Raw genomic sequence first — 19,727 nt, 5'->3', positions numbered from 1 at the left:
CGCATGCAGTTTTCTGTCTCTCGTCTGACTATTTGACGATCGAAGAATATTACATATATATAGAAGCTCAGTTGGCCGATTTCTCGGTATAGCGGAATTTAATTAAAAGCAAAGTGCAGTTGCGCTTTACGTAAAATAACGCAATTAAGAGCATATCGAACGCGGTTGAGCAAAGTGTAATTTACACCCGAGCGTGTCCGAAATCGATGAGAAATATTCCTCGTTTCGCCCAAGTTCATCGAAATTATAATTAAACAAAATTATATTAAAATTATTAAAAGAATTATATTTAAATTATTAAAAGAATTATATTTAAAATATTTATTATACATTGCGAAAAAAGAATATAATCATACTGCGAAAAGCAGTATATAGAAAAAGATTAATAAGAATTTATAAAAATATAAATTGTGCGACGTTTTATGTCATACATAAAATTGTTTATTTACTTTGAATTAAATGAAACGCCATAACAAAATTTCATGATTCAGTTTTGTTGATAAATATTTTGCAACATAAAGCTTTTATAAATTGTAATATGTTTTTGTGCATTTTGGACATGAATTTAAAATAGCTGGATTATTGCTGTACATCTCGACTATATCACATATTATAACTGATTTATGCAGATTTAATGGAGCACAACAAAGAGAAAGAGAGAAAGAGAGAGAGAGAGAGAGCTTTTTAAATCACAGATATAGACACTAATAGCAAACTATAATATCGTTTTAATATTGAAAATAAAAAAAAACTGTAAAAATTAGAAAAAAAATAATTTATATATATTATATATTAGAAAAAGAAATGCATTTTTATAAATTTCGAGTCACGATTTCCTCGTCCGTCGAGTAACTTCTTCCGTGACATAAGGCAACGCGTTCATGTGGAATGTCGCGGAAAGCCGATCGGGAAATCGGGAATTAGTCTGCCGGAAAGTTATACGAAATGAAGCTTTTTTTTATCATGAGCCATGAAGCATACGATCGATGTGACGAAAGATAAGATATTCAACGCGAATACGATCAACGATAAATCTTTGAAAACTTTTTTGTGTGCCTTTCAGCGGCACGTAAAATTATTCAAACAACTATGCGAAAATCGTTTCCTTATCTCAGATAAAATATCCAACAATAGTTGAATATTTGAAAGAAAAAGAAAGGAGAGAAATGCGACTGTGACACGTGCGATCGTCCGTGCGAACAACGGAGTGTTTCAAAGAAATCGCAAATGGGTAGTGAGAGCGGAGAGAGAAATAGAGAGTTCATTCGGTCCAGATATCTTGCATAGTGCAAACGTCGCGTCCAGTAAGAACGCCGTTAACACGGAACGATTTTGAAGTCCGAACATTAAATGAGAATCGTCCCTGTTCACGAGGACTCTGGCAGTAACCATAAGCCCCTGCACTCGACAGCATCCGTACATTCAGCATGCACGCTCGACTACAGCCAGACAACTCACCATCTCGTTTCACTTTGATGTTGTGACCGCACTGCATTCCTTCTCTCCTTTACTGCCGTGTCCTCGTTTACCCGTTTTCCTTCGTACTGCTCTTTTGCATTTTGTCGAAAAGAACTGGCTCTCTCTCTCTCTCTCTCTCTCTCTCTCTCTCTATTTTTGTTATGAATACTTGCAAACAAAGGAAACGCGCAAGAGGTGAGATCACACCGAAATGTCGGGAAATGTCGAGAAACACATCACGCACGTGTTTCCTGCCAAAAGTTCTGACTAAAGTTCTCTGTTGGTTTTACATTCCTTGTTCGCAGCGAGCACTTTATAATTTATCATGATAATATTTCTCCTCAAGATAATATGTCCGTACATAGAAAAATACGTTATTTTTCTTATTTATCTACATTACGAAATATTTCTACCTCTCGATTCACTCGATTAGCTTTTGCGAAATAAGTCATAAAAATAATTTGATAATAATTTCTGCTCAATATTCGAGAATAAATATAGTAATTAATATCATTTTCGATACATGTATGGATTTAACGTAATCTCGAAAGTTGCGATTTATTTAGGATGATTTTTCCTATGCTTTCGTTTTCTTTATTTCATATAGCTCGCGAGATACTACCGGCACATGTTTTTGTTGAAATGGAACGAGACAGAAGAGACTCTTCTCGTATCGGCGCCACGTGGCTACTTTCTCGAGTACATTCGATTGCAATGTGCACGCATATTCGATCGGCAAATGTATCAGAGATAAGAACATGGTGGCGAGAATCCGTACATTTCCTCGCTTCCTTTGACTTTACTCTCTTTTCTCTCGTTTCTCTTTTTTCTCTCGTTCCTTTTTCCCTCTTCCATTCTCTTTCTCTCTTCTCTTTCTACTCTCAACATATCTTTTTTCACTGCGATCGATTAAAGTTTCGATGGAAGTCTTATTCTCCACTTCGAATTCGAAGTGCGCCTTGGAATATCGATCTTTAGACTTAGACTTTTTATGCAGCAGTTCGCGTAAGGAAGATAAGAAGGATACATAATTCCTGAATAGCTATCGGATACCATAAGTCAAGTTCTGAAATCTTTAATTTTCTTCGTCTCGTTGTCACGCGTTGTTATGGAACGTTCATTAGTTATATTATCTCATCAGCGGAATTGAATAGATGCATTTTCAATATTTTTTAAAATGCAAATGCACGAAAAAAGTTTATTTTTATCAAGAAAAACTGAGAAATATATTTTATTTCATTTTTGGCAATGAAATCGAAGCGAATTCTAAATTAAATTCTTTTCATATCTAATACACTCGCTTATTACAATTATAATACTTAAAAATTATTATGCGTTAAACATATGTAATTTTGAAAAATTGTTGTATATCGCGAAAAAGCCGGTACTGAACAAAATCAATCGATCTTGCGGCTGCACTCTTGGCTAAATTGTGGTAGCGGACACGCGCTCCGGCGAATGGTGTGGGTGATGCATCGTCGGCAATATCCACCTGTTTTAGGTGAAATACGAAAGTATGCTGGCGCTGAAGCTCCGTAGTTCCTCGATATTGCGCACTGTACTGAATTATGAGAGCGTTGGCTTTTACCTCGCGATCACCACGGGCACCGAGTAGTACACCGAGTGAATATTGCCTTCCATCTCTCTGTCGGTTGATTCTCCTAACTTTGTCCGTCATCGATATTCTTAGACGCGCCGAACATTGCGCTGCGCATGATTAGCTCGTTTTTCTCGTCTTATGTAACATATAATAGTATAATGATACACGAGATAATTTAATATGCGCAATATTAAATATATAAATATACGTGATATATTTATGATGTAAATGTAAAGGATGGAAACGTGCTTTAACGCTCGATTTTTTAACTCGATCGTAAGACCGTTTATTATTATTCAATCTTATTTACATCATATAATATATTCTCGCATCGAGCATTTTTTTTTCGCCCTCTTCCGTTTCATAAACTTCTTAAATATAATTCACGAACACGTGCGCGCATATATCGTATGCATGTCGGGGAGAGTCAACAGTTACTATCTCAACCGATTTCCGGTTTTTCGAACGGAATGGATTAAATGACACATACAACGAGAGAAAGCAAATATCGATCGAAGAAGCGAATTTAGACAGAAAAAGAAAGAGAAAGCGCGAGATCGAATGACTCGTGCTGGAGGACTTATGCGTTTTATCTCTGACCTCTCTTTTCCGAGAGAGGTCTTTGTCTTTAATAAATTTGTCGTCCCGGACGGAAAAGAGTTGTGCTTCCCTCGAGGTAAACGGATTACATGCCTATATGGCCATTACAGGAGATTTACTGGATAGGATTGCAAGAAAGGGAAGCAATATCGATTTTATAATTATTTCACGTTTACTATGTCATATATATGTAAAATATAAAGCGACAACAAACTAGTAACAATCGATGATGGACTTTTTTTAATAGTCGCTCTCTTTAGTTTTTTTTTTTAATGAATTTCTTAATATGATACTTGACACTTGATATAATATTTTTTTCATGCACACAGCTTTCATAATTTGTCTCTAAAATCATTGAATATGCGTGATTGCATTGCACTTATTTTTACATTGTCAAATAATCTTTTACTTAAGCTCTTTAAGCTTAATTCCTAATTAAAAATATAAGCTAGAATAAAAAAATTAATTGAATCAAAAGAAGCATCTCTTAAACATTATAAACGTGATAGCTATCTAATAGAGATATAAAAGGATCGCGGAAAAATATTTCTCCACGTCTCATATCAAGACGGGAAATGCACGTCTCGAAGAGATGTAAAGAGCAAAATGTACATGTCAGAGAAATAAATTTCAATGTCGTGTATTTTACTATCGTCGCACTTCATATTTCCGCAATTTGTGCGCTGCAGCGTACTTTAATTTATATTGCTTTCGTTGTCAGCACATTCTCTTTCTTTCTCTATTCGCTTCGCGATACGTCACGCTTCGATAATTATGGCAAATCATAAGATGTAATTCTCGTAGACACCGGTTAATCGAGTCACCGCAATGCAATGTGTTATGAAAATATACCGCACATGTTTACATTGTTAGTCGTGTACACAGGCGTACAAAATACCTTGCTACGCGATAAATTGGCGGAATTATTGCGATAGAAATTCATGGATGAGATCCGGATTTGCGGAGCGTAAGATCGTCGCCCTTATGGCGTGCACGTGTCTTATATCGAAATCGTGCGACTCTACGTACCAACCACGTCCTCTCTCCGAATATATTCTATACAATACGTGTTACCCTTTTATCATTTTTCCACCAGGGAATTTTTGCGAATTTATCCGGCTGCATCATACGAGAGAAACTGACCATCATTAATAACAATATTTTTCCCTGCCTTATTACTCCACTTGAATTTTTGCCGATGTGACTCTCGTTGATAATTATTTTATTAATTATCCTTTTCTATCATTGAAAATCAAGTTGAAAATAAACTATCTTTTTTCTTATTGCCTTTAATGATGTTGGCTTATTAAAAAAATAGAAAATACTCTGCTTCTATAAATGAACGTTCAATGTCGAACGTATGACGTATATCGTCGTGCGTTCCCGAAGAGCAAACGAAACGCAAAAGAAGCTGCAGTCTGTAGCCATGTCCGGTTGTTGATCCGCCTGGTTTGTTGACTACAGCGATGCGTGTGTCGAGCAAATGCGTTCTCGCGGTATACGCCGATGAATGTTCTTATGCGATGCGATCGTACAGTCGACACATTGGCGTAACATTCGGTGGATTATATCGAAACATTATTTTTCCATACATTTGAAACATTTTTAAAAATCGTCAATCTCTCTTTTACGATGAATAAAATCAGATTATGAAGAAAAAATTGATCTTCACATTGATTAATTTTTTATTTATATTTTATTTTTATATATTATTTTTATTTATATATTATTTTTTTTTATATAATATTTTTATTAATCTTATAATTGAAAAAATAATCTATCGGGTGTATAACATTATTTAATTGTCTCTTATAAAAGGATAGTTTTTATGCACGTTTATGTTAAATAATACTGACAGGAATACATCCTGTTCCTGAGGAAGCATTGTTATGCCTATTTAAATCATACTATGCGTCACGCACTGCTGACGTACAGACGGAGGATATTCCTCCTCTCTTTGAGACTCTTCTTCTATTTCTTCTTTCATCTTCTCCCTTTGCAGAGAGAACTTTCCTCAGTATCGTTCCAAGCGTTCGTCGCGATGGGAACTCGCGAATTTCCAACCATGTGCTCCGACATATGACGTTTCACGCGAAGCGCGTCCGATTGAAAACTAAATTTCCTTAAAATTTCGCTGGATGGAAAATAAAACTCAAACTGTATAACGTGACAAAAAAGAAATCGACGGTAGTAATTTCCATTGAAATTAGTATCTAGTTGCGTGGGATAAATAATAATTATATATAATCTTATGATATATAAAAACATCTTAAAAATTCTTTTAGGATATAAGCCATATATTTATAACGACGCGAGTTTTTGTTTGAGATTTTTTTGCGATTCTTCCAACTTTATTTGTTGTGAAAGATATTTTTGTTCTCAGGATGATCTCAGAAATTTTATTGCGAGTAAAACGCGCGCGATCGAGCATTGTTATAAAACGATCAGTAAATGTCATGTAACGATCGTTACCAGGTTTACAACGTACTCAGGGCGTGAACAACGGGACGATGACGTTTTCGGAATATTAAGAATTATCGAACAATTATGAAGAAGTGCGATGGGGATCGGAGCTCGGGAAAATGATGGTATTTGTAGCTGAAAAGACATTCCTCGCGTACGTGCTCGCAATTCCGATGGACGTACGGTTAAATTTCGGCATTGTTTCGTTGCTTGCAACAAACGCTGTGCGCATTCCTATCGATCCATTCCCGCTCTCTTTTACTTTGATTTTATTCTTCGAATCTTACTTATGATTAAAGTATGCGAATCAAAGTGTGTCGTGTTCAAATTATCGTGGTCAAAATTCTGATTAATCGTGAAATGATCTTAAAACTATATATAATATATTTGTCTATATACAGAAACCTGGAAAGATGGAAAGATATTCTTCGTTACTTATTCATGAGAAAGGTGACATTTTGTGGTAAAATACATATCGCCTACTCTTTCCATATCTATAACGTTCAAAAATTGAATTCGCCGTCGCGTCCTTTTGAATAAAATGTTTTTCCTGACGCGCAGACAGACGCGGCATGGAGCAAAAATCGTTCCAACTTTTCATCCAAGGTTGCTTCCCCCTTCGGGTAGTACATCCGCGCCCGGTGTTTCGAGACTTCATCGACCGAGTACTTTCGGAAGTTCGTTCACGTAAAGAGCACGCACGCGATAGATGACGAGCTCTTTCGATTCCTATACCGTTCTTATCCACCTACGCCGAGCGTGCGGGATCGACGGGCGGTTCTATAAACTGTCGAGTGTATTTCACTCGGACCTTCTATATCGGGCGGACGTGCTCTCGTCCAAGAGCCAACGCCAAAGCCGTGTGTTTCTTCTTCTTTTTCGCGCAGATGTCGATACCACACACGCTTGCTGTTCGCCAGAAAGTAAGGCAGTTTCGAGGATTGTAAGGTGGTAGTAGTAACGCTAGAGAGATAAAAGGGAAAAAAACTTTGCCAAGAAGATTCGATTGTCGCGTGAAGAGAATCGAACGCGATGTCCAAGTGCTGCGGTTGTATCGGCGCCTGCAAAACGATCGAGGCGTATCAGCCGTTAAAGACTCACACCTATTTGCGTGACATTGTTCAGCGAGTCGAGCCGTCCGGAAACGGCACGGAAATTCTGAGAAGCCCGAGGAATCGTCGTAGGAAGCCCAGCGTTCGCTACGACGTGGTGAGAAGGCCCGCAAGTGGCAGGTAAGGGAGATTTTCTCCTTTTTAAAGCTCTGGGGGTTTAGATTTGTCGCGACTGGAAGGATGACAGAGACCAATTTGAAACATATATTTAAGAATTTTATTTTTATAAAGAAGATTTTATTTGCGAGAAAGCGCTGAAATTTGAATTCTCTGGTGGGTCTCGAGAGCGTCGTAATTATCGCGTTTACTGATACGAAGCTAAGCGCAAGATTTACAGCGTGCCGTTATTTATCCGGAACGTCTACATTTATTCGGTAAACACACACACACACACACACACACACACATAACCGCTTTCGTATAATATAGACGGATGATCTATGACCTTCTTTACATTTAATGACGTTTCGGAATGTTTTGCTCGCCTCTGCCGAAATACACGGCACAATTTTGTTTACGTATAAGAGAAATGTTACGAATATCTTTAATATTTGCCGTTGGAAAATTCGATTTTGTAAAAATTGCGAAATATTATAATTTACGGCAATTTATTGTCATCTTAAAGCCTATATAGACTTGTTGCGTATTCTCGTATTCAGCATTTACATGATTTGTATCCCTGATATACAATGATTACATGATACAAGGATATGCAACAAGTCGGTACGCGCTTTTAAAATTATTCAGGAATAATTGAAACCGCGAAATGCAAAGCAGCGTGACTTTGCTTCTTGGCCTTATAAGATTATAAATCTTTAGAATCTATATATGTTATCATTGGTATATATTTAAAAAAATGATATAACATTAAAAAAATAGAAATGTAACATTACATAAAAAAAATTAAAAATCTCGTAATCTCATTTAATGAATAGATCAACATCTTATTCTAGCTTTAATTTCATATATTCATAATTTTATTATTTTTCACAACATTTGCATCATCATATCTAACTATTACTTCCTCTATTCAATACATTAAACTTTAATATGTCAGAAACGCCCATATGCTATTAATTTGAAATACAGCCTCACTTTGGCCATTTTGCTTAAACCAATCGTAGCGGAACATAACTGGAATGTCGGATCGAGAATGACACGGGCGAAAATTTTGCGAGCGTTTTCGGAGCGAGCATGAAAGGGGCGTCGTGCGCGAGGGGGTGTGCGGCTGGCAGAGGGCGAGTGCATCTCGATGAGGGCGGGTAGAAGGTTGAAAGGTCACGTGATCGTCGCCTCTCGGAGGGGATGACGATGAAGGGAGGAGAGAGGGTGTAGGTCTCGTGATTTTTACGCTATCGTAACGGAAGTGCTGTCAGTTCCGCAGGAACTCTCGCGCGATACGGATGTCCGTGAATGATTATTCTCTTGTGATCGCGTGTGACCGATTGTATATATATATATATAAAATCTCGCGTTATAATATTTTTTTTGTTCTCTGCTTCTTTTGCATTTTCCTTCAAGCTTTACCCTAAGGCGCAACGTTTTTTCTCCCTTCCTCCTGCTGTGCTCGTTTCTCGCGACTATTACTCTCGTTAATTAACTGTCCGTATTGAAGTGACATTCTTGCGACACACAATCTGAAAGTGAAGTTATCTCCTACACACATAATATACACGGTAATCCAGAATTATTGTGACTTCTTTCATCATTGTATATTCTATACATATAATTGCTTTTTTTACGTCAGATAACAAATTGCAAATCTAATTGTTTTTATGTAAAATATAATAAGATTGTTTTTTTTTTTGCACAAAAGTTGTACGTTATAATACGATTGCATTTCGGCACTGAAAAGTTGAAGATTAGCTTCATCGCTCTCGACATCGTAATAAAAGCGTGAGGGAGTAGAAATTATACATTATAAAGTATTGTTTGAATTGCAGTTTAATTAGCATCGTTTTAAGATACATTCAAGACCAATAGTCTAAAATAAATCTTGTCTTTGTTATCGTTTTTACCAACTCATTTTTCTTTTACTTGTGTTCAGTGCAATTTTCACAGAGAGAAGCATTTGCGAGCTTGGAAACTCTGTATTGTTAATCTAGCGTCGTTTGCATCTCAAGATGAAAGTTTTCGGAAATTCAAAGAAACAAAATTTATTTTACAGCGAAATATTCTCGAATGCATTTCAAACGTCAAAGTAAAACTTTCTTTGTAAAGTTGAATTCTTTGCATCGAAAGGAATATTTAACCGGTGGGAGGAAAGCTTTGCCCTCGAGCTTTAAAGCTATTCATACAGCATTATCTACACGTGACATAATCTCCGCGTCTGCCTTTTATCGCCATTAGACCAGAATTTTGCGCAGCATAAATAATGCACAATTTCTAGCGAAATTGTCGCATCGTGTCCATAAGAACTCGAATTAATTCCATTGTAATCAGTTCGTTGCTGGAGATCACAAAACAGTTTTATGTACAATTATACTAACTTGCAAGGCTTTAGACTTTGCTAATAAATTATTATACTGTTATTGCAAACGTAATCATGAGATTTGATACATAAACTCGTAACGATCGTAAACTCGTCTAATATGTCGAATATTTAATTCATAATGGATAAATGAAAAGTTAACACCGGTATGTTTCGATGAAATATTCCATTGGAAAACTATCATCATCATTTTATTAATTTTAATTTGAAACGGCGGCTGCCGCTATCTCAATTTCTGGAGCTTTAAATATATTCAATCATTAATCTGCGCACAATTGCTCGCGAGATACAATTGCCAGTTACAATGTTTCTGCAAATTATATATAATTATCTTGTTAAATTATTTAAAATTTTATAATGAAATCACATGATTTAGCCGTACTCCTTTCCATATATACGTTCGTTATGTCGAATTGCTTGAAACGCATTTCTTTGCGTTTGACTTTTGCAATTTATTTATTTTAATTAGCGCTCGCTATCCTATATTTTGTTTTAATGGCATCTAACGACGTGTTCCCTCTTTTATTTAGAATTTTGCGCAGGTTCGTTAGACACTTGCTTTTTTTTCCGTCGCGGCCCTCTAACGAACGTTATTTTACGTTATATCGCAGGCCGCGAACTATGCTTTCGTACCGTCGTATCGTGTGGTGAAAGTGAATAAGTCGCGTATGACGTTCACGCGTGTCTAGCGTGCATGCGTGCATACGTGCATACATGCCAACGTTCCTCGTGCGCCTGACGCCGTTGTCGACCATGAGGCGATCGATCGATCGATCGCAGTAAATTCCTTTAATTCCTGTCGCGCAGGGACATCGATCGTACGATCGATTCTCTCCTCTTTGTACGCTGGATACCAAATCGAGGTGAGAGGAATTGTCGGAATATTGATTGGAGGGGAGGTCCTGTTCCGATAATGTCTGAGCATTTGCAAGATACGTAGTGATGACTCTGAAACACTTTCAGAGTATTGTTGAAGATATACGAATGATTTTAATATTAATTCTATATCCTAAAAATTTTCAAGAATATATAGTGATATAAAATGATAATAATATATTTTAGAGAAAATATTGTGCTCAATCTCTCTTATTGACACGTGCATAAAATTTTTCAATAGTTTTTGCTTATAAAATTTGTTTGCAAAAATTTATTCTATACAGCTTAGCGTGTCGTTACTTTAAATGTTGGAATTTAATGCCAGCCGTTTATCCGCTGCTACGACCTGCCTGATATTACCTGCCGATATACATTATATTGCATGATATACATTATATTGTAATCGATAGTGTATACATTATTCACTTTAAGAATTAATCGTGCATATTTTATTCAAATGCATAATTTATGCATTAGATTATTTTTACAAAGATATTGCCTATTATTATTTTGCTACGAAATAATTATAATTTGAAATGCGTTTGTTCCTTTAATTAAAGGGAATGTATTAATCACTTTAAATTATAGCGGCTACGAATGTTGAAGTTTCGCAATCAAATGTGTATCACAGCGTTGAATTAGGGGGTGCTAAATATTTAGACTATCAAGGATACGATCGATCTAGTAGATTCGAAAGGGCCAATTTAAATATCGGATTTTTATCGTTCAATTAGTTTTCGCCTCGATTTTATCGTGCTCAATTGATATAGCACGGCGGGGATTGAAATCGGTATAAACGAGCGACCGATTTGTTCGGACAACAACGGGATCTATCAAGCAGCAGCTTGACGTCCACGCGAAATAATTTCGCGTATTCGTCGAGAGCGAATGAAACAGTCCGGAAACGCGTTTGCGAAATTTATTTTGCTCGATGTAATCCGCTCGGCGAACTTTTATTCATACAAACAGTAAGATTGTCAATTGTCCTAAATATATAGGGACACTTCCATATTTTTGCATCTCGATTCGCTATAGTGACTCTCCCAATTTTCGCTCGTCCGCAAAAGTTCTTCTAATTTGAAAAAACGAGCAACTTTAAATCCAAGCGAGGCGGGGGAAGTGATTACTTAAAAACTTTAATTATAATAAGAATTAAAAAGTTTCAGGCGAATTAAAGTTAATGAAAGACTAAAACTTCTCAGTTTACCTCATAGTTAATTGTCATTATTCTTTTTTCCATCGCGGAAGTGTATTATTCTTGAAAAATGAAACGTTCCAAATTATCTTGATAAGAATTAATATCGATCTATATTGAAAATATTGTTCGATCTTATATTGGCTACAGATGATTATGGCAATTTCAAGTTAATAAAAACTTCGTCCTTGGAATAAAAATGGTTCGTCGTATTAACAATCTTGATGATGAAAAGGAAGGAAGACGGAAAAAGAAGTGGTAAAAGAGGCGTCGCGAGATGAATGTCGAATGTATTTCTACCGTGAAAGGAAGATCACGAGGTCGTGTTTTTGTCCGAGTAAATCGCAAAAACTGGAGCAACCTTACATTCGGATTTTCTCATCTTTTTCGCGCGCAAAACGTTCTTTTTTTTTTACCTCTCATTACGGATTTCGCGTATGTCGCGAATCATTAAATCCATTTTCCGCTTTTCATCGCGGCAACTTTTTTCTACCTCGCCCGAACATTTGTTATCGACTTTGTGCGTGCACAATGCTGTTTGTGCCATTCATTACGGGAAATTTTCCGAGAGTTAAATCGATTCGCGGTGGACCAGCGGCGAGATGTTTCGAATAAGTTAAAGTGGAAATGGGAATTGTCGTAGCTCTCGATTATCTCGATTTGCCGCGAAAGCTAACGAGAAGCCGAGTCGCTCTGTGGTCTAATCTCATGTAGCATGATTTAAACAAGTTTTCTCTTCTTTCTGGGAGAATGCTCCCACAAAATGCAATTTTCTCATCCCTTGTCCTGTTGTTTCGTCTTACGATGCGAAAAACTTTTGTGAAATTTTTTTTTATGTGTAATTAATCGGAACTTGGGCAAATTTTATGCTCTCCTCTCGACAGAAATGTAGTTACTCCAAAACATAATTCTCGCGAGTATATCCTGTCAACACTGTCAACTTTCTCATAAATTTTTGTATGCAAAAATTATGTTACTTAACAAATAATCGATCGATAAATATATTGACAGTGACAAATCTGGAATTAAATTTCCATTTATTGGCGAGCTTAGTTTAGCAAACGCTTGATTATTATTACATAATCGCAGATATGTTTTAGTGCAGATATTAAAAAGATTTTTTTGAAAATTATTATTTTTTTTTTTTAATTCAGAATATACGGCTGAAGAAATACTCGATAAGTCTGATATCTAATGTCTCTCGCATTTTATACTCTCGCAACCTTTAGTCGAGTGTTTAGAGGGGACCTATTTATTTTCATCGTAGCGCGTGGCAATTAGTTACAATTTTCAGTAATGCGGAAAAACGAACAACCACGTGGTCGGTATAAAACCAAGCCGGTGTGACTTATGAAGACGAACGAGCAGATACAGGGCGGCATATTGTGATTTATTATTAAATGCGATGGATAATTAATAACGATGGTCGCGATTTCTATACTGGTACATCGTTCCAAACCTCCTTTAACCCTTCTTCTTTCGTCTCCGGCGTACCGTAAATTGTCTCCAAACTTTCTTAAAATATAAAATGCAAATAGCACGCGTGACTCTTTTATATCGTGCGTCTTTATACGAGTTTATTCACAATACGTTTACTTTATCATTTTATATTTTTCAGAGTTGATAATTATGATTGATGTACTTTCCTCTATTCGTATCGTTATCCATCTTTTTTAACATTTTACTTCTCGCACGTATATACTTTTTTTATTTACTCCACTAATTTATATATATGTATAAAATATGCAAAAAAAAAAAATGAGCGGATGGAATATACAATACACAACGTAATAATGCTTTGTGTGATGCAGATTGCATTATTGCATTATGTAATCTTCTTCGTACACTATCGGGCATTTGGAAATTATTATCATGGTTGGTTATCCTTTTGATCGGGACGATTTGTGGGGGCTCCCACACCGTCGGAATTCTCGTATAGAGCGCATCTTCGTCGTGCCTAATTTAATCGCAGCTCGGGCATACCGGGAGATAGATAGCTCCCATCTATATGCGACAATCCCGTAATCTTCCCTGCAAATTTTCTTCGCGAATCTAATCGCGCGATACAGAAATATCAAACTCAATTAATATTCGGACTCTTTTCGCAGACATGTTTGGATGTGTGCGTTGGCAAACCAAATTACTGTCAAAAATTTCTGTCAAAAAAGGCGAGAATATTTATTAGGATTTTATTATTTTTATAAAATGAAGTTTTCTCCAACGAAAATAGATAGATCTCGAGGAATAATCAATTTTCATTTGATATTTCAAGTCGAATAAACAGTAATAATTTGTCCTTTCGCTGATTTTTTTACGCGCGTTTAACGACGTTATATCAGCTGAGCGCACTGCAACGGTTTATTAATATCATTGAAATTTCTCGCATAGTCGTGCGGCTTTTTGCGAGATTACAAACGGTCTGGATTTAACGGTTTCCCGCAATCGTCTTTAAAGCCCCATTATCATTTTATGTATCCAAGCTTTGTATTAGCGAGACCCTTTGCGAAATAATATTCTTTTCTTCTCTAATATGTATCTCTAATATTCCTCTCCTTACTGGATCCCCTCTGACTTTGTTCAATCTAATGCTTTGGTTGCAACAATCAATGAATTGAACCATGATTGTAAATCTGTAAATTTAGATTCTTTTTATTAAGGGTATATGAATATATTAATTTTTTATATATATAAATTTTTTATAATATAAAACTCCAACAAAATTAAATTCTCCTCAAGAATTTATTTTGCACATTCTAATTTTTAAGTAATATGTTACTATGTTAATATTTGCGTTACAAAACGTTAATAGGAAGAGTTAATATGTAGTGTTACAGCCCGTTTAAATTGTAAAATGAATATTTAACAGGGCTAGTTTCTGTATATACGTTTCGTCGATACATTTTCACGGTGGATAAATACGTAAATGAAATTATTCCACGGGGTATATGGGGTTATAAACGAAGATCTTCCATCTTCCTGCGGCGTTTAATTTACATCCTTGCCTACCGAGCCACGTTGTGTGCACCTTGGGGAAAGGACCTTAATAGAAATAACAGAGCACGAATATATCAAGATATCGATCTTGCAATCGTCAGGAAATGCATTTCGGCTTTATCCTCAATAATAAAGATATGACATATGACGCGTTTGATGTCAGCTTTCTTTTGAAAAGCCCTTTTGTAAAACGTCAATCGGATAAATAGATTCACGCGAATATCGCGAAGAAACCATCACACCGAGGATGATAAAAAGAATTGCTGCCGAGATGGCTTTTCTTTCTGCTGCGGATTTTCTCGCTACTTATCCGCCATTTTTCCCGCCGTTTACGAGCCGTTTGAGCGAAACGCTTTTAGGAACCATCATTCGTTTTAGGACCAAGTTCTGCATCCATTTTCCGTTTACGTTGGTCGGATACGTGAATCGCATTACGATTTTTGTATAAGACGTTCTCGCGAGATAAGGATGAAGCTTGACGACATAAGCAAAAGATGGAGAAGTCTTTATCGATGCATCTGTATGTGGCATGTAGATGGAATTAGATCAAAATATATACGATAATATATATTTGATACAGATTTGATACGAATCGGTGTTCGTTTTTCGAATGATTGGAGATTAGAATCTTTCTCGTCTTGAATCACGAGGTCGAATAGTACGGACTCTCCAGATTTCATCATGCCATGAGGGATGATCGGGTTGACCGTTATTACTGTTGATAAGCTGGCTGATCTTACGGTTTCTTAGGATAGAAGCTGAATGCGAGATCTCGCTTTCCAAACTCTCTGGAGAAAATCTCTGATTTCTTATGCTTCGATGTAGCAACTCCGTTTAATATCAGATCAGCAAGTAGCTTCTGATTTTTCTTGAAAAATTTGGTGCTTATTCGCATTTTTAAAATTTAAATAAAACTGATATAATATGTGTATAGCTATATTATTCAGAAAATAATTATAAATGTTAAATAATGATATATTATTCCGATCATGAATTGAGAATATAAACTGATAAAACAGATTTTTATAAGAATTTTTGATCGAAAATATTCTAGACGAAAGTTATCGGATGACAAGCGGAATCGCGCTTTTATGCCGCGACCGGATACATTCGCGTTTTCGTTTCTTGCTCAGCTGATTGTATCTTCGGTAAAGGAACTTTTATTCGAGTCGGCGTACATCCCTCTGTCGTCTGTCCCCAAGGTAACTTTATCACTCGTAACGATCGTTCCAAACAACGGCGGAGCCGGACAAGCGTATCGGCGCGGGGATTAATGAAACTGGCTGCGCGTTTGTTGGCGGTGTCGTTATTAACTACCGCGTTGTGTGTCGTTGGTAAACGAACCTCGGACACTATGGAACCGTGTAATGATAATTAATCGCTAAAACGCGATCAATTTTCATTACAAGCCGCACCGAGCAATGATTACACGCAGACACGAAAAATCGGTTGACCGAATCGCATAAACGAATTGACGAAAAAAATTTCTTCTCTTCGCCGTTTGTCCAATAGAGAACATATTCTCGTATATTTATTATATGTATTAGCAAAATAAAAATATAGGATCTTTGCAATAATTATATTATTTTCATAGGAATAAATAACAAGACTTGATTGTTGAGGGGGCATTTTTTTGACCAATTTTTCCGAATTCTATCTCCAGTAATGAGTTAATCGAGAAACAAATGTTGATCAGCGATAGAAACGATTGGGAGCACGCTTCATTTACGCAAAATGCCGATCACGTTGATCGGGGTCGAACGAAGATTACCTTTGCCTGTTTTTTTATTTTTATTTTCTACATTTTTGTAACGCGCCAAGCACGTTTGTCGTCCTTTTCATGCAAATATCTTTGAACATTGGGTTACAAGTACAATAGTCGGAATCAAATATAAATGGACGCGTAGTTTTGTTTTGTAGACTAATTCTGTAGATTACTTCGATAGATAAATTCGAATAATGATGATATTTTTGCAGCGCAAAACCGATATCTGTATCCTTGAAAAATTCGCATGTTATGTTTATGCATTTTTATAGGCACACAATTGTGCCACATGATAATTTTATCTTGAATTCTTTTATTCTTGAGACTTGGTAGTACATTATCGGTAACGTTTGCGCCGTCTAACGTTAACTCTTTATGACGTTCATAATCGGTACGATATTGCAATATCTCTCGCGTGTTTTTTTACGGGCTGCCAAGTTACAAAAGGCAGGTACGATCGATGCACTATAGCAATCGTTCGACATTTCTCTTAATAGTAAAACAATAATCAATGAGATATGCATCCGAAGATTTTCGTCTCTATTCTGTTTGTATTGGGAATTATTTTGTCGTCATCTTGGCACTGCAGCGATGCAATGGTCTTGCCGCACTCGAGAGCCAAACGAGATACCATATACATCATAACGGATCGGCCAAAGAAATATAAGCATCATCGTATTATCTTGATCAGAGAAAAACCGGCAAAAGAGACGGAAATTTATTTTACACACTGAGAAGGAATTTCGATGCAATTTTGCATTGACGTATCCACCTACATGCATTAAGAAAAAACTTGTCATAAATCATGCGCAGAAGGAAACATCCAGCTCTTGAAGAAGGATCGAAGCATCTTGTCGTGGGATGATGTTGCTCAAGAGTGGTGTTACTTTGACAGCGGCACTCAAAAACGAAAATATAATAAAGTGTCATATACATATGGACTGGTGTGTGTTCAGTCGTGTATATTTTCCGGTTACAATCTTATAAAATATCGCGCTGCGCTAAAAGATTAAGTTTTTAGAACATCCGCTTTTTAATTTACGCGAATGTGAATCTGGGTACGACTCAGAGAAACTTAAAATTAACCATATTTCACAAAGATAAAAATTGCTTTTGGAGAGCTTTTAAAAGTATTTTTTATATAATTATACCATTGACTTTTAAGCGCTCTTCTATCACAGTTTTGCAACAATCGGGATAAGTTGCAGCCCGATAGTGTGAAGGAGGTACTAATACGATCGCGGAAAACCGCGGCTATAAATGTGCATTCGCGCCGGTGGGCAGAGGCAACGTCTTACCTTGACCGAGCACTTCCGGTTTTTCCCTCGCTCCCTGCCCGTTGCGTAAGCGGCTCTCGCGCGCGATGCGTTCGCTTCTTTCTTCTCGTGGCTACACAAACGCCTCGCCGCTCTCGCTCATTAAGCGAAATGAACGCGCAATTTCGCGCCTAAGAAAGTGAGACGCGTTCGTTATCATGATGGTAAAGTGCACTCGTGGCATGTTGTACCTCGCGAACGATCGGAAAGGCAATAATAATCTTGTAGGATGTTGATCATTCGTTAAACGTCGTAAATTAATTGCATCTGTGTTTGATTTCTACATCTTTCAGACAATATTCTTATTCGCAGAATGAAGATGATAATAAGAGGACATTTGTAATATTTGATTTAAACATTGTTATTCCAACATCAATTAACAATCGACATTAATTACATGATTATTGTTTGCGAGAGTAATTCCTTGATGATTTTATTGAATCGATATTGTAAAAATTCGTACTATTGTCACTTGTGTAAAAACGTTTTAGAAAGAACTTATATTATGACAGAAAATTTTGTTATCTATAGATAAATCGAATACAACATGAAGCAAATATTCTATCGAGAACAGATCGAGTCGGATATGACACACAATTTGCTGTTGCAATATGTATCACTTTTACAAAATGGAATATATAAAGGTCAAGACAGACGAATTATACAAGGCGTATACGTATTTTCGGCCGGATATTTATTCATTTCCGGCAATCTTGGCCTCCTCTCTTTTCTCGGTAATTAATTTGAGCCAGTCGCTCCAGGCCACCTAGCAAGTGGAATTCATTAATCGATTCGCTTCTCGTAAACTATGTATATAACGATTGTAAAGTAAGTAGTCGCGAAATATTTATTATTAATAAGAAGATATCGAGTGACGCAGCAGAATTCTTGCCGGCGGAAAGACTGGAAGTTTTATTTAATAAATGCGCTTTCCTGTTCCTTTATGCGTCCACTTTATAGTACGAGAAAGTTATTTGCGCGAATCGATTGTTGTTTTATGAATCTTTTTTTTTTTTTGTAAATATACTTTAAAGTCTTCTTTCTTTTTTTTTTGTATATCTTTGTATAGAGATGTTTTTTTCATCTTTTTCATAAATTTGCCAACTTTGATATTGTTTCAATATAGGCTCCATACTAACGATAAAATTTATATAATTTTTAAGATATAGGTTTTAATGCAGAAGAAATTTGTTTAAATATCTGTCGTACACACATGTGGCAACGGGTCTTCTTACATTTTTTTAGCAACAGTTTTTTTTTCACGATAGCTCTTTTCCGGATATTGATTTCGCGCAGTATCATGAAAAACACGTCGGTATGCGGCATTCGCGGCACGCGAATTTAATTTATGGTAAATTATGGTACGGTGCTGCCGATCTCATCACAGGCAGTTTGACTAAAGTTCGGTAATCTTGCGGCGAAGTCGGAACAACCATGCGCTGACTCGGAATTCGCGGATTCGGGCAAAAGACGCAGCGCGGGGTTTCCCCCGACGGGAATTCCGCGAGAGTTTCGAGTGTCCCGAGACGTCATTTATGAATGCCACTCGAAACTTTAATCGTTTCGTCTACGGAGAAATTTGCACGCCGCCGCTGACGAGGCGAATTGCGTTCGAGGAAAACGTGCGGTGCAACGCAAGATGCTGGAGCTGGAGATGAGACAGAAATGCAGCGGAGCGTTAACTTTCCTCCAGAGGAAAGTGTTGTAATGCTCGTTCAATTGCTATTACTTGCCGTTTCTGATTTAGGTAATTGAAAACTTGGGAGATACTTCTAAATATCACGCCGAGGAAAAAAGATAAGTCGATAATATTTCATAAAAATTTCGTAAATTTTTGAAATATTTTATAATTTTTAT

The 19,727-nt window shown here is 36.6% G+C and overlaps 1 protein-coding gene across 7 annotated transcripts in view; it reads left to right on the top strand.

Moving 5' to 3' along the window:
- The window catches only part of LOC126855359 (uncharacterized), a 119,303-nt gene that overhangs the window by 4,129 nt on the left and 95,447 nt on the right, over window positions 1–19,727 (top strand). For 3 of the 7 annotated variants that reach the window (XR_007688226.1, XM_050602941.1, XM_050602938.1), the window contains exon 1: window positions 6,843–7,353. The exons of 2 other annotated variants lie outside the window; for them this stretch is intronic. Coding sequence is in view for 4 of the 5 variants with exons in the window: in XM_050602941.1 (XP_050458898.1) it covers window positions 7,154–7,353 (200 nt within the window). In the remaining variant the exon portion in view is untranslated. Of the gene's footprint in view, window positions 1–6,838; window positions 7,354–19,727 lie in introns of those variants that run through there. 2 more of the 7 variants (XM_050602945.1, XM_050602939.1) reach the window with 2 other exon arrangements.

This window comes from Cataglyphis hispanica, chromosome 16 (genome assembly GCF_021464435.1).
Source record: "Cataglyphis hispanica isolate Lineage 1 chromosome 16, ULB_Chis1_1.0, whole genome shotgun sequence".
In the NCBI taxonomy this organism is placed as follows: Eukaryota; Metazoa; Arthropoda; class Insecta; order Hymenoptera; family Formicidae; genus Cataglyphis; species Cataglyphis hispanica.
The sequence above is the reverse complement of the archived record's forward strand: the minus strand, read 5'-3'. Positions and strand labels throughout refer to the sequence as shown.